Source organism: Haemaphysalis longicornis, unplaced genomic scaffold, assembly GCF_048455015.1.
Source record: "Haemaphysalis longicornis isolate Haplotype H1 unplaced genomic scaffold, Haemaphysalis longicornis Haplotype H1 scaffold_2, whole genome shotgun sequence".
NCBI classification, from domain to species: Eukaryota; Metazoa; Arthropoda; class Arachnida; order Ixodida; family Ixodidae; genus Haemaphysalis; species Haemaphysalis longicornis.
The window spans coordinates 19,523,768-19,538,428 of record NW_027526295.1 but is presented as its reverse complement, the minus strand read 5'-3'; the positions used below and the strand labels follow the sequence as shown (position 1 = coordinate 19,538,428).

At 45.0% G+C, this 14,661-nt stretch overlaps 1 protein-coding gene across 2 annotated transcripts in view; it reads right to left on the bottom strand.

Annotated features, from left to right (window-relative positions):
- Positions 1–12,725, bottom strand: part of LOC144168786 (uncharacterized) — a 139,889-nt gene extending 127,164 nt beyond the window's left edge. For both annotated transcript variants that reach the window (XM_077697757.1, XM_077697758.1), the window contains exons 1-2: positions 12,603–12,725; positions 8,033–8,172 (exon numbers count right to left, since the gene is read on the bottom strand). In XM_077697757.1, coding sequence (XP_077553883.1) covers positions 8,033–8,172; positions 12,603–12,670 — 208 coding nt within the window. In that variant the 5' untranslated portion in view covers positions 12,671–12,725. The remainder of the gene's footprint in view (positions 1–8,032; positions 8,173–12,602) is intronic.
- Positions 12,726–14,661: the final 1,936 nt, after the last annotated feature.

Below are 14,661 nucleotides of genomic sequence, written 5' to 3'. Positions count from 1 at the left end.
GAAAATTGTCAGGTCTGGAGAATTCCATGGTAGGTAGCGGTGGGAAATTCACTTCGGTGCGGCCCCTTTTCGGGGGCCGATCACGTTTGGGGGGGAGTTTAGAAAATGCCATATAGCATAGTATAAAAGTAGGGAGACGGGGGTACTTTCTCCTTTGACCTTACCCTGGTAGTCAAAGAGGTCCTGGAGCTCCCTGCCTGGTAGACAGGCAGGGAGCCCATCGGCCGGAGCTTGACCAAGGCTCCGACGGCCACCGTTCACGGCTTCTAACCCTTCACCTTTCAACTTCTAGCCACGGTAGGTGACAGCTTAAGTATGGGGGGCTCGGGGTACGCGGTGTCGCCACTCCCCGTCACCAAGATTACTCAAGGTGCCCCGTGCGGGGAAGCGAAATTTCAACATCTGTTTTCCGTAATAAGTGCGGCAAACATTAACTTTCCATCTTCCGGGATTTCTTGTACAACACGCGGTATTGTGTGTTGTAAGCCCGGCTAATTCAGCTAATGAACCGTCGTGCTTAGCTATTTCTGACTTGTAATAACGGGTCAGTCTATAAGGTGTATAAAGAGGGCACACGGATAATGCTAAATTTTGTAAACAGTACTGCTGTGTGAGAATAGAAATGGGCCTTGGCTATTATGCGAAATACACGTTTCTGTGATAGTTTATCAATGTTTTTAGCTCTTGTCGTTGCCCAAACCAGAGTGCTGTACTTCATGATCGAGGAAAGCAGAGAATTGTAGTGAAGTGTATTCACTGAAATGGGTAAAGCTGAACAATAGCGACCCAGCCGCACGCGAAAGTTTTTGCGTAAGGCAGGTAACGTGGTCGTCCCACGACATACTTTCTGAGAAAATGGTTACAAGAGTTTTAAAATGGCGAACAACTTCAAGTGCACTGTTATTCATTACAAGCCACGGAAGGTCAAACAGTTTTTGAAGTGGGTGAAACATCACAGCCTTAGTCTATTAACGTTGATTTTTCGATCATTTTCACTTACCCAGTTATTTATTTGTTCCAATGCCCTATTCGCTCGTTCAGCTAAAACGACGCTTGTCTGCCCAGCGAAAAACACACTTGTGTCGTCGGTGTATAAAAATATACTTAGCAGATTTGGCAATATTAACTATATCATTCATATAAAAAAAACAAGAACGGCTCTAAAATACTTCCCTGAGGAACGCCTGAAGTTACTTGCTTTACGGCTGAGCAATGTCCGGGAATGTCGACGTATTGTGTCGGATATTGTAAGTAAGAAATTAATAAAGAAAGCGCATTTCCACGGAAGCCATAGGATTCGAGCTTCTGAATGGGGATATGGTGGTTGATAATGTCGAAAGCTTTCGTGAAATCTAAAAAAAAAGGCCTAACACCATATTTTGTTTTTCAAAATTGTCTAGTATCAATTCCTTTTGAGCAAGTAAGGCTAGTTCGGTCCATTTATTTTTACAGCAAAGCTGTAAATGACTAGGATCCAGCAGATCGTCTCCGGCCCAGAGCGATGTAGACAGGAATCGCTAGAGAGCGTAGCGGCACGTTGCAGAGCCCACTCAAATCCCCGGAATCGTAAAACTGCGTGCCACACCCCCGGGGCATGGATAAAATCATACAAAATTAAAAAGGTCCTAGGGCCTTCATACAGCATTCGCCGTGATTACCATACACACGCTATAATAAATTTCTACCCACGATTCCTGTGTGTTTTGTAGCGTAAGCTACACGGGCCGAGGTTGAGCAGTTTCGCGTGTGCCGTGAAGGGCCGTTCTGCGCAAGCGCGGGGGGCATTGGATTAGATTCGATTCGACTGGCTTGCCTTGGCTTGGCTTGGCTTGGATTTGGATTGGATTAAGGTGGAATGTTTTGGATTTTGTTGCGTCATAGCCGCGGCAGACGCGCTAGCGCCGGCGCGTGCCCAGGTGTGCGCCTCAATTGCGCAGTAGCCAAGTCTGACGCTGCGTCGGAGCCGCTTGATAGCCGTCTCATGTGGCTCGTGAAGAGGCGAGCTGAGCATGCGCGAGGAGCAGTGACTGGACAGGACTGGACTTTCAGTTAACAACCAGGAACAATGCTCAATCGCAAATTACAAACAAACGTGTTTTGCTTCGTGCACCCCTTGAACTACGACCCAGTCAAACCTCACGTGGAGGCTCCGCACCGCAGCTTTGCTGGCCATCCCTCTTCACGGGGTGGAAGGGCTCTGAATTTTTTGGAAAGCCGTATTGCGCAGGGGTTATCAGTTTTTGCTTGTAAGAGAAAGCTATCAGACGTTGAAGAATCAATTTTTCGAAACGCTTGGAAATGATGGGGAGGATAGAAATCAGGCGATAATTGGCAGATTGTCTTTGCTGCCTTTCTATAGATTTTATAGATGCAGATTGACTGCATGTTTCGCGGACACACAGCGGACGACAAGCAAGCTATAAATATATGCGTCAAATATGATGGTATTACGTCGATGGCGTATTTATTTGGTGTCATTTGAAGGCTATGAGCATGTTTGGTCTTACCGTTGCTGAGAGAGACAAACGCTCCAATAACTTCATCATTAGTGACTGGCTTTAAAAACATAGTTCGACCCTATTTGGCCCCATGAAGAGTAATTGGCAGCTTTTTTTTGGGGTTGTGCAACCGAAAGTAATTTTTAAGGGCGTCGGCCAGTTTGATCCAGCTTATTTCCACGTTATATATTGTTACTTTTGAGAGAGTTTCGGGGGGCTGCCTAGTTAGACCTTCCACACGTCCTGCAGATGAATTAGGAAGTTTGGTGTGGTAACGCCTGTTGGCCTTACGAAATTCCTCATTTACAAAATTTCGGCATTATTATACCTTTTTAATGTGTCAGGTTTTCTTGTTTGAAGAAACCTGGCGTAGAGTTTATCTTGCTTTTTAATAAGCCTTGGCACTTTAGAGGTCACCAATTGGCTTACAAACTTTTTTAGGTCGTGGAACGCACTCATGGTAGGCGCAAGAATTTTTTTCTATTAGCTTATCATACGCTTTTTCGGGGTTGTCAATTCAAGTACGTCGAACCAACTCAAGCTTGCTAAACGATCGTAAAAAAACGACTGCGTCTCTGGGTAATTGCTCGGTAATGAAATGATAGTTCTGAGAGTATGGTTCTGTTATGATATGTTCAGCAGAAAAGAAATAGGGAAGGTGATCGCTTAGCGCATAATTAATGACTCCACATTTCACACAAGATATTATTATTGGTGATGAACTGGTCTAATAAAGTCCGTGGCATTTCGGTTATGCGTGTAGGTGATGCTATAACATTGTTACACAGGTGGGTGTTTATCAGGCAGCCAGTTTATATTTAGGTCCCCGCCCAGAATTAGCTGATATTTGTTCTTATTTACCAACTCAAGAATGGAATCCAGAAATGAAAAAAACTGGCTAGTATCTCCCGAGGGTGGACGGTAACAAACACAAAATATGATTGAACTCGACTTTAGGACAAGTGTTTCGTAATCAGGTGTGACAATACTGAATTCTGGTTGAGTTCGCAGTTGAGATTGTCTGAAGTCAGGGCAGAAATGCCACCTCTACGGCGGTCAGTGCGATTCATAAAATAGGATCAGCATCCAGGCATGCGAAACACATCATGTTCACAACTGAGCCACGTCTCAGAAAGCATTACTACATCGAATATTACCCCTACTTCGAGAAAAAATCATTCTAGACTGTCGTATTTAATTCTTCCAGACTGCAGATTGAAATGAATGCTGTTTAACCTTGTCTTAGAGTGGGTGGGGGCGTATCGGCTCAGTTCTGATACATCCAGATAATTACCATACAAAGAAGCCATGATGAAGAGAACAGAAAGAGAAGGGAATATATTGCAGTTTTCGAACGTGTGTTGGATAGCTTGTTGAAGTAAATATATTTTGATTGACACAGTCACTGATAGCCACCCAGAACTGACGAAGCTGTGCTGCCGGCAAGCACGTGTTCGTATTAACACATATTTTTTAACCAATGCAATTGAACGGAGCGCCTTCCTTCACTATCAGTTGTGCTAATCGGCCAACGAGTGTTCTGGCAATCTTCGCTGTTTTTTAACTTAAGTGTGAGCATTTGGCGCTCAATAGAAAGTTTCCTAATTCTGGGAATTTTTTTTTTTTAATTTCGACCACTGGCGGTAATCTCTTTTTTACCGATCGGAGCACTCTGTGGGCGACGCAGGCAATCCGCGTGGTCTGCTGGATCTTGCTAATATCGTTCTCGTTCTTTATCGCAATTGTTCCTGAATCGTCGCACCGATTGACATAGATCTTTCCACCTCTACTGCAGACGTACTTCGAACCAGCAGATTTTGTCTTGGAAATTAATGGCTAAGCCGGAAAGGCGCCGGAGAACGGGACAAAGGTGATCATTAACGAAGACCGCTGATGTATATGTAGTTCCAAAATGTGTGTTTCTTGGTCGCTGTTGCATCGCCTTTTCGACCAACGCATCTCTTTTTTGCCGTCTACTGAACTGTACAACTATGTTGCTGGGCTTAGATTTTGACGAAACGCGATGGCATGCTTCTATGTCCTCGGCAGTGACGGGTACAGCGGTGCGTGCGCCCATCTTACAATGTCAGTTACCTTTTCATTCCGGCTTTCCTCAATTCCTTTGATTTCCATATTTAAATTTCGCGAGTATTGCTCCGAAAGCAGTTCGATCTGTCCGGCCAATCCCCCCTTTAACACCCCTCCCCCCCCCCCGCCCTCGTCTCCTGATCATTGGGAGCGCGTTCTGAACTGCATCCAGCTCGAAGAACAGGAAGCCCTGATTTTTCAGGCGAAGACTGCAGCCACCGCCCGCGGCCTACCGGAATAGGATGGCCCCCATGGCTCCACGTTTTGACAAAACTACGTTCTTTTCTGCTCTTAATAAACGTTTCAACAACAACCTCTCGCTCGTGCTTTGGCATGCCGAGCGCAGTTATGGCATCATTATTTGCGCAGGAAAAACAAACGCTCTTGAGTGCACTAACAGCACGTTGTATTGGGGTCCATTACTGATGGACTTCCAGCTTTCAATTATTCTCTCTTTGCTGCAGACTTCTAAGAAATCTATGTACAGGAAGAGGAGAAAAATGAGTACAACTTTTATCGTGATTCTAAAAGTCGTGTGGGTGGAGCCCCCCGGCCAGGGCGCCATTGGAGCAACCGGCCGTCTTGGCCCATTCGATCAGCTGCAGCGGTCTGCTGAGGCAAGAGCTAGCGAGTTCTCTCTCCCCCGCCTCTCTGGTGGGGTCGGGGATAGGGTCTATGGGGGTTATTTCGGCATTCCCATACCATGTGGTAAAGCGTGGCAGGGACGCCGCAGTACCTGCACAGGGGATCGTAGAGGGGTGGGGTGTATAGCGTGCATCTTAGTAGGGTGTGGGCGTGTTCGTCTGGAATTGACGCAGGCCTGTTTTGGCCTGCGTAGTTGCTTTCAAACTGGAGGCTTTCGCATTAGGTCAAACCTGTAATGCCGTGTGAGGTCATTGTGAGTGAGAAGGGTACGGTATCCGGTCTTTTCCTCTTCTAACGGTGCTCGGCTGGCCAAATCTTGAGCGAAAGCGTGCGCCGCCTGGTTTCCGCAGAAAGAAGAGTGAGCTGGGGTCCAGAATATTTTTATTTTTCTCTGAAAGGTACCTTTAAGGATGATGCTTAGAGAAACCGTGGATATTTTTTTTTTCTGCCGCATAATTTCTGTATGCCGCTTGGCAGTCCGTGATGATGGTGGATGCTCGGGTTTAGGCGATTGCTAGGGTGATTGCCGTCTGTTGTGCATGTAGCGCCGTTGCCTTCCGTAATACTAAGCTAGTGTGGAGGGAGTGGGGTGTAGCGGTTACTTTATACGGGGCATAGTCCGTGGAGTCAGTGTGTACCACTTCCTAGGACTTTCCGCATTGACATTGAAGAGCGTCTGCTCTAGCCGTTCTTCGGGCTTGATGGTGTTTGGGGTGCATGTTCCTCGGCAAGGGGTGGTATTTAAGTCTTGCCCTGATTTCCAGAGAGACCACGGCCGCGTCTTCCGCTTCCGCGAGAGCCTTAAGCGTAAAGAGGCCAGAACTGTTGAACGATGCTCGTGAGGCCGAGCGGCGCCTGCTATACGGGAGATGGGCTTCGACAATATCTTCTTTGGTGTTGGGTATCCCTGGTGCTGCAAGTCATTGTCGTTGTCGGGGGAAGAATGTTGAGGGTGGAAGGCTAAGGCTTGTTTATAAGCTTTCCTTATTAGGCTGTTGAGCTTTTGTTTTTCTGCCGCTTGGAGTATCGTGTAGTGGGTTACGTAGAGGAGGCGGGAATAAATGCTTGAACGAGCTTTATGGTATCTGGTTCTTTCATGCCATACTGTTGCTGCGATACTCTTCGGATCATTCTCTTAATCTGAGAAGTGGATGAGCCCAATTTTTTTAAGTAGGTGGGTGTTCCTGCAGTCTTCTTGATAAGTCACGTTGAGAATTTTAATGTGATGGGTGGGTTCTATGCGTGTACCGTCCATCATGATGTAGAGCGGGGCATCTGGGTCTGAAGACGTTTGGGCACCAGACGGAGTTCGGATTTTTGTAGAGCGCAGGTGATTCCGCATTCTTTCACGTACGTGTGTACCGTATATGCAGTCTGCTGCAATCTTTCCTGCATTTTTTTGCCGACCATTTGGCTATACCAATTGTCATGTCGTCTGCATAAAGGCCATGTTTTATGTCTCGAATGCTTTCAAATTATTCGGGTAAATTTATCATGGTGATGTTGAACAGTATCGGGGATACTACAGCGCTTTGCGGCGTGCCTCTGCTTTCTAGTGGCCAGTAATGTACAGTCTGTACCCCGACAGCGGAATCGAGAAACAACAAGCACGTTAGACTCCACGTCAACGCGAAGCCCATCATCTTCGTGGCGTAATGAATAGCTTGCTGATTGAGTAACCGCGGCGAGTGAAAATGTAATCGTGCAAGCGCTTTTATCGCTTAACGTTTTCTACTTTCTGGCTACGCTGAAAGTTAAGAACAATTTCTAAGTGCCTATTCCGAAGTATTCATTTTGCACTGGCCTCTCCTTCTCCGATTTCATTGTTTTAAACTGAAACATAGGCTGCCATAACAAAAGTGTAGGCTGGCGTACCCAAGTCATTGGTTCTCACCCTCATAGCCTTCCCGCCATTTATTGACTACTCTAATTTGTTAATTCACGCCGAAGCCATTATTTATGGTTATGAGACCGCTACATTTACCAGTCATACGGCGTTAAGGGAAGCCGAAGCTCTATCCAGGCGTGAAGCGCTGTATCAAGAACCTACACCCACCCTACTACGAACGACACGAAACTTGAGCATCGATCCCCACCTAGCTTACATATGGGAGGCTAGAAGCATCCTAGTAAAAAGATGGAAGAAACAAAAGAAAAATAGAAAGTTAAAAAAAACTTTGAAGACATCACAAAGAAAGCTTAGGAATACGCTGACAAACTTGCGGTCATGCTGACGTGCCTAACCTGTTGCGCACGTAGGCATGCCCACACATCGTCAGATGCGACGGCTTGCGTGCAAGCGAGTGTGCGCGCTTACCACCCTGCCAGACATTGAAGCATTAGTAGGGCTGAAATGGCTCTTGAATGGCGATTGATGTGGCTACTTGCGATCTTGCGGACAACATGCGTCAGTTCACCGAATGTTATTTCCACCAGGGTACCCGCTCACCATCGCCTACAGCGCCAGCACTTTGTGCCTTTAAAGAGCATTTAAAAGGTTCGAAAAATTAATCCACCCCCAGCGGAATTCACATTGTCACAGCGTAGGGCACCAAAAGAGGCTGAAAAGAAAAAAAGAAACGAAAGGCAAGCAGGACACTTTTCATGTTAATTCGCGGACCGTGCAGTTTAGCACAATTGTCAAATCAGCGCTCACGACACATTTCAATAGAATCCAAATGGAGCGGATTGCCCGAAGTAATCCAAAATATTTGAGAGCCCCCGCCGTGCCTAAAAACCGCTACGCAATCGTGTTTTCTGTACGGATTTCCGCACACCAAAAAGATGCATGGAACCCTTACACTTAAGGAGGTTCCGGTTGCGATCACTGCACGCATCCTCACGAGCCGCAGAGTACAACTTCTCCGGGTCTCCGATAGTGGAGTCATTGTCGACGCACGGCGAAAAGTCCAGTGCGCAACGTGACTTCGCTTTGTAGTCACTGCATCAACGTGAAAAGTTGAGGGAAAAAGTAAAACAGAAACCCACGCTTTAACGGTCACATCGGTGAACTGAGTGATGGCGTGCACTCAAAACTGAAATCTTATAAACTATATGCTTTCAGCAGCTTCGCTATATGATCAGAACCTGATGAACAGTTCTTGTGTGTGTTCATCAATTTCGCAAAAATAATCTTTCTGCAGCATATCTCAAGGTTGTACCATGCCCCGTTTTTACGACGCCCGGGCAAACTATAACGAATCATGTTACAATATTACTTCCTTGAAAATGCTGCGTCATGCTCATTCTATGGCAAAGGTACAGTGTTTCCCATTTTTGTGTTTTAAAACTGCCTTATTTCTTAGTTTTTAATTGAAATGCTTACAAGAGGTATTTATCGCAGATTCTATAGGCAGGTAACTTGATTTTTGGTTCATTCAGGGGCGTGCATTTTGGTTTGACAATGGCGTAATCTTGAAATGGGGTGATTAAAAGGAACTAAAATTTCATACTAATTAGCAAACTAGAATACGAATTAAGAAATGCAGACACAAGCAAACCTAGTGAGAAATTTTGAGTTAGAAAAACAACCATTCGTTCCATTTCCAATCAGGTCGTCATTACTTAATGTTATTCTAAAACGCACAATAATCGACCTGGCTTTCCTCTCAATAACCTTCCTCTTTTTCTCGTAGTAACCACAAGTTTCCTCAATGCTCTGCAGCATTTACCCCAAGCATACACAACCAGGCAAGCCAAAGTTGCGGAAGTGGGCGGTGCCTAATGTCGGCCAATCACTCAATTATGCCCGAAAAGACCGCAGGGGCAACGTTTCAGAGGATAGCTAATAGCTTTACATGAATGCGAAAGCATTAGTTGTCTCGGTAGGTCGAAGGAGTGTTCCCGGGACCAAGAGAAGGTATAGCAAAAATCTTAAGAAATTGCGTTTAAAATAAAATTGGCAATTTCGGGTAGGATGAGAATTGAACCTATGGCTCCGAAATTGCGAACAAGCGTGCACCCACCTCACCACGCCCGCTTGATGAATAAATGCAGACTAAGGGAATGCGTTGTGAGCTCAGGAATATATGCGAGAAGTGTGTGCCTAGGGTTCCGTGTGTCATTTGATCACGTGCTAACGACTCGTATAGGAAATTGGCAAGAATTAAAGTACGCTTCCGCTAAGTGCTGTGGCTTCGTGAAAGAGCGTATGTGGCAGCTGAAAACCACCCACGGGTGGTTCCAAGGAATGATGTCTTCCTAGCTTCACTGCAGACGGCCCTCCATGCCTGTACAAAAGTTGAGCATGCCACATAAGGCGCATGAGTCGCTCGGTGCGGTCGAGGCCGGGTAGCCATTTTGCTCTGCTATGCAGTCTGAACCGTCTGCCTCAAGCAAAGGTTTGAAGCGCAGTTGCCTACCGCAATTCATTTACTAACATTAGCGCGAAGCGTCAAAGGGAGCAAAACCGCCGGTCAACGCAGCGGCAAAGTGGGCGAGATCGCCTGCTACGAATGAGGCCGATACACAAGCAGCGAAGAGGGTGTGAAGGCAGAGCCCGGAGGTTCCATAGCGAGGAAGTGAGAGAGAACGGCATCAGTGAGAGGAGGAAGCTAAAGCAAGGCATGCCCGGAACGTGGTGCTTCTGCTTTTCTTGGAACCGAGGAGCATGTGGACCCGCACAGTTCTGGCTTATCTATTAGGCAACTGGAAACTGGCGCTTTGGTATTCGTTACACCAAAAAGACCGCTCCGATGTCCTCGAAAGTTCCACACATCTGTTTTTTCCGGCAATCAATAGCGTCGCTGCCACTCGAAGCAAGTTTGGAGATTCACTATTACCAAGCTTCCATGAGACATTTGCAGATTTACGGTTGAAACAGTGAACCTGAAGGTAAACCAGGATGTTCTCAAGCCTAGGGGGCAAACCATGCTCCTTTAAACGTTCCTCGCTACACTGTCATTTCGCTTGTGTATCGCAACTTTACAGTAGGCTGAAAATGTCTTGGTGACTTTGACCGGCTCTGTTAGCATAACTATCCCGTAGTACTGTTACGGGGCGCATCATGTATTGGCAATGTAATTTGGGGAGTTTTATTCTTTTTCGGCACTTTGAAAGAAGGTTTCTTTTTGCTGTGTGCCTACGTGTTAGGAGTAGACATGGCTTCCAGGCGGATTATCCTAATGCATCTGCAGAAACTCCATGTTATCGAAACTAAGTTAAATTATCTAGCACCAATGTATTGTTGCACAGCGGGTCATTCGCTTGGAGTTTTTTTGTTGGTCTGCTCAAAGCAGTTCTGAACAGCTCCAAGCATCTTGAAACTGCTCCCGCCATAGACTTCCTATGGGCAAATAAAATACGGAGCTGCTTGGAGACGCTCAGAACTGCTTTGATCATGCAAAAAAACAGACCCGCTGTTACAGTGTAATCAAGCACAGTCTGTAGCCATGCGCTGTTTTTCTCCTTGCGTGGCCGTTTTCAAACGTCATGCATTTCTTAATTTTTTTCTAAATTACAAGCATGAATGTCCTGTGTTTTACTTTCGGTAATCAAGTTGGAAATACTCTGCGAATTATGATGGGCAACTCACTCGTCATAATATCATACGTCTGCTCTTTTCAATGAAGTGCTTACTTTTTAGCTGTAATTTACATTCTTTTATCCGCTTTTTCTCCTGCGACTAGTCCTAATTTACTGACTACGTTCCAGAAATCATCATTTATTGCGTCTATATCTGTGTCAAGCGCGTAATTTTTTTTATCAGGCAGCAATCAAAGTTGTTGCACTTTGTTCGTTATAGTATTCTTTCATTTCAATATGTTCATTCTCTGTGTTTTGAAATAGAAAGAAACTCGGATTTCAACCACCCTGTGAGCACCTGTTTTTCTTGTTTCAGGCATTTTAACAGCTTGTACAAAGCACAAACTACCCAATAAAATAAAATTGACTTCCTTGTTTTGTTTCACCGTTTCGACCTTTGTATGTCTGTTTTCCACTCTTTTTTGTATGAAAGCCTGTATTCCTTATTCAAAGGTTATTTCTTTCGTCGAAGCCAACCAGCATTCTGTCTCCGATGTTCTGAAACCCCGTTACAAAGTCACCCATCGCAGGCTCCCCTGCCAGTTTTGTTCGTATTTTGGCATTGTAGACAGGCCATGGACATTATTAATGCGTGATTTTTTAGTTTATTCCGTCTTCCATTTACCCTCTGCGTAAAGAATGCCTGCAGAAAGAATGTATTCAATTTACCCTCTGCATGTCTCATTTCATAGGTTAACGTGGGTGCATAAACCTGTAAAGTCTGTAGCTCGCGTTTATTATTTTTTTTTGCTGTTGAGCTCAATAAAAATATACGCACCATGCTTATCTGAGGGTTTTTAATACGTCCCCATTGCAATAATGGTGTACATATGGTCCAAGAACGCAGTGTGCTAGTAATCGTCTCCTTCCAGTATTTCGTCAAAGTGGTTACTACTAAGACGGTTGCCATAAATCAAAATTGCGCACTACCGCAGCAGCGAGTTTTTTTCCTCGTTTTAATGTCCTCATCGCCGTTTCACGGCTGGAGCGTTGCTCGGGACATTTCCCGTAATGCTCCCCTTCTCTGCACCTCTCCACGAGGGAATGAGACGCTGCACGCAGAAGATGGACACTCAGACGGCCTCAGGGCTTACAAGGTTCATCTGTATCTTCTCTGTCCACCGTTCCTTCCACTAGTTATTATATTAAAAAAAACTAAAAAATAAAAGATTATAGGGCAAAAATGGCCTGCCCTAAGCTCTACACCCTACCTTACGGTTTCAGGGAATAGTTATTGCTGGCTTCTTGAACCGGTCATGAAGCCAGATACCACGAAAGCACCCAAAGAACGTCCAAACATTCGTGGTTTTAATTTGCATTACAACCCTACAGTGAAACTAAACAAACACACAACAAAATCAAAAACAATATTTTACGCGATAACCTTGTTAACTAAACTGCTTATATGCGACGAGTGGAGGTAGTGTTGACTGAACGTTTTTACGGCGCTATGTGGTTAGTTACGGATACTATGAAAACTAAGGGATCTGAGTACCGAAGACATTGCACTTCAAAGCACTCATTGTGTGGAACTTGTACACCCCAGTTGTACTTTTTGACGGAGCTGTAAATGTCCCCTCCGCTGTTTTTCTATCCACCATGGGCGTAGAACAAACTTTTTCCGGAAAACTGCGACTGTGATGTTACAACTGAATGACGATAGAAAAATAATAAGTGAAGCCCCAAATATTGGCTTTAATAGGGTCCGCCGGCCGATTCCAGCAGAACGGCTTCACGTGTTCTTCGTAACCACGCGTACAAACTCAACAAATATCCCCTCCGCTTCGCTGAAGGACGGTTAACCAGAGTAACCGTCGCACGCACGACCAGTAAGAGAATTCTACGTACATGCACAAATCGTCCAGTCGACTCACGTTGAACGGGTCCTGAGTGATGTCGTTCACAAGGCTGTTCATGATGCCGCTGTAGCACTCCGTCACACCTGATCGATTACAGGGCCCCTCACCAGCACATACTGCGAGTGGAAGAAGGGAATGAAGTTTGCTTCACTTAAATTCCAGAGAGAATTTATTTGTAACAATTCACCGGGCTGTAAATATTTTGCAAGCTGTACTGTATTTCAAAAGTATGCCGCAATTTTAATTATAAAACAACAGTTAATTAAACAACCATCAAGCGGTTGTGAAAAGCAGGAGGTAATAAGAATGAAACAGTCGTGTATGCTAACATTTTTGGGATTAGGACACCCTTACAGATTTGCGAGCAAGTAGACGTTCATTGTTTGAAAGATTTAAATTTAGATTCGTCCCCGACTGCCATTGTTACTTAAAAGCCAAAGTTTTTGCTTTCTTTTTGTGAAGTATATTGACGCCCACAAATTTCATTGCCTCCGGCTCACTGCATGAGCTATTTCTCTTCTAGGAAGCAATAGTTTCAAGAAAAATATCTTCCAGTGTTGGAGGGCACTTGCTATCATGCTTGAAATTGCACTTACATTGCATGCCATTTTTAGATGGCATGAAAAAATTGCTTAAGTGGACCCGTACTGTGCTGTTGATATTGGGCCTGCTCCAAAAGTGCAGGGAATCATCACAAGGTAGGTAGGCACATCTTCGACTATTGGGCATTTCCGCATGCTACTTAGTTATAGGATATCGTTTTCCACAAACCCAGACTTTTTGCACAATATGTATTAGCGGGTGCATGCGCAATTAAGGTTCTTTTCACAAAACCGCGCAAATACACGACACGGGCTGGGCTACAGTGTGGGCCAATCGACCCTGTGGAGGTGGTTGAGAAGGGAAGCTTCATACACTGTCGACCAAGGGTGTCTATGGCCCGGTTGCATTAATCACATGTTGCACTGGGGGAGGAAAGGGCGCCGTCAAAACAGCACACGACGAAAGGGCACGCGACAAAACAGCACGCGACAAAACAGCACGGCGTCAAAAGCGCACGTGACGGAAGAGCACATCGACAAAACAGCACAGCGTCAAAACAGCACAGCGACAGAACGGCACGATTTTATGGAATGCCTAACTGGGCAATTGGTTAGATTTTAAAGCGTATACAAACATTATAGAGGGTGGAAGATGCTCTGTAGGAGTTTATCGTCACGTTCCGCTACTCTGTCTCGAAAAACATGTTCGGGCTTTAATTTTACATTATGTAGGATGTTTTAAATGAAAGCGGCAAAAGCAAAGGGCGTCATTTGGTAAAACTATTCAGACACCGAGAGAAAACGAACTTGTGTAGAACCAAAAAATTCAAAAAGGAAAGACGAAAGGTAGGGCTATATGAAACTCAAAATGGCTTTTGTTTCCTTTTCGACATCAAGGTTTATAGAAACGATCCCTTACACTAATCATTTTTTTAAATAGCCCTTCAATTTTTGCGCTTCTGGTCACTTGATCCAACGGGTCATTAGAGCCAACGAGTCAGGAGATCCACTAGGTCACGTGACACCCGAGTCAGAAGATCCAAAGAGTCAAGAGATCCAACCGAGTCACTATATCCAACGCGTCAATAGATCCAACGGGTCTGTACATCCAACCGAGTCACTAGATCCAACGCGTCACTAGATCCAACGAGACTGCATCCAACGGGGAGCGCCGCGCGTGCTTGTCTTTCTTGGGGTTGTGGGCTCATTGTGCTTTTGCTTTTGTTTACTAGCCTTCATGAATAACCGATTCATGAACTATTTGCGCTCTCTAAATGCCTGAGTATGTAAGCAAGAGAGAATTGACTGCAAGATTTTTTCCACATTGCAGTGGTAATGGTTTTGTATAGACCACAATATGCGGATTCATAATTATGCATTAAATATTACAATAAGAGCACAGACGCCGTTTATAGAAAAATAGATCTTTGAGATACTATACAACGTGATTGAGAAACCCTCCTTAATACACAATTACTCAAGAAATCGTTTCGAAGGAATTGAGTG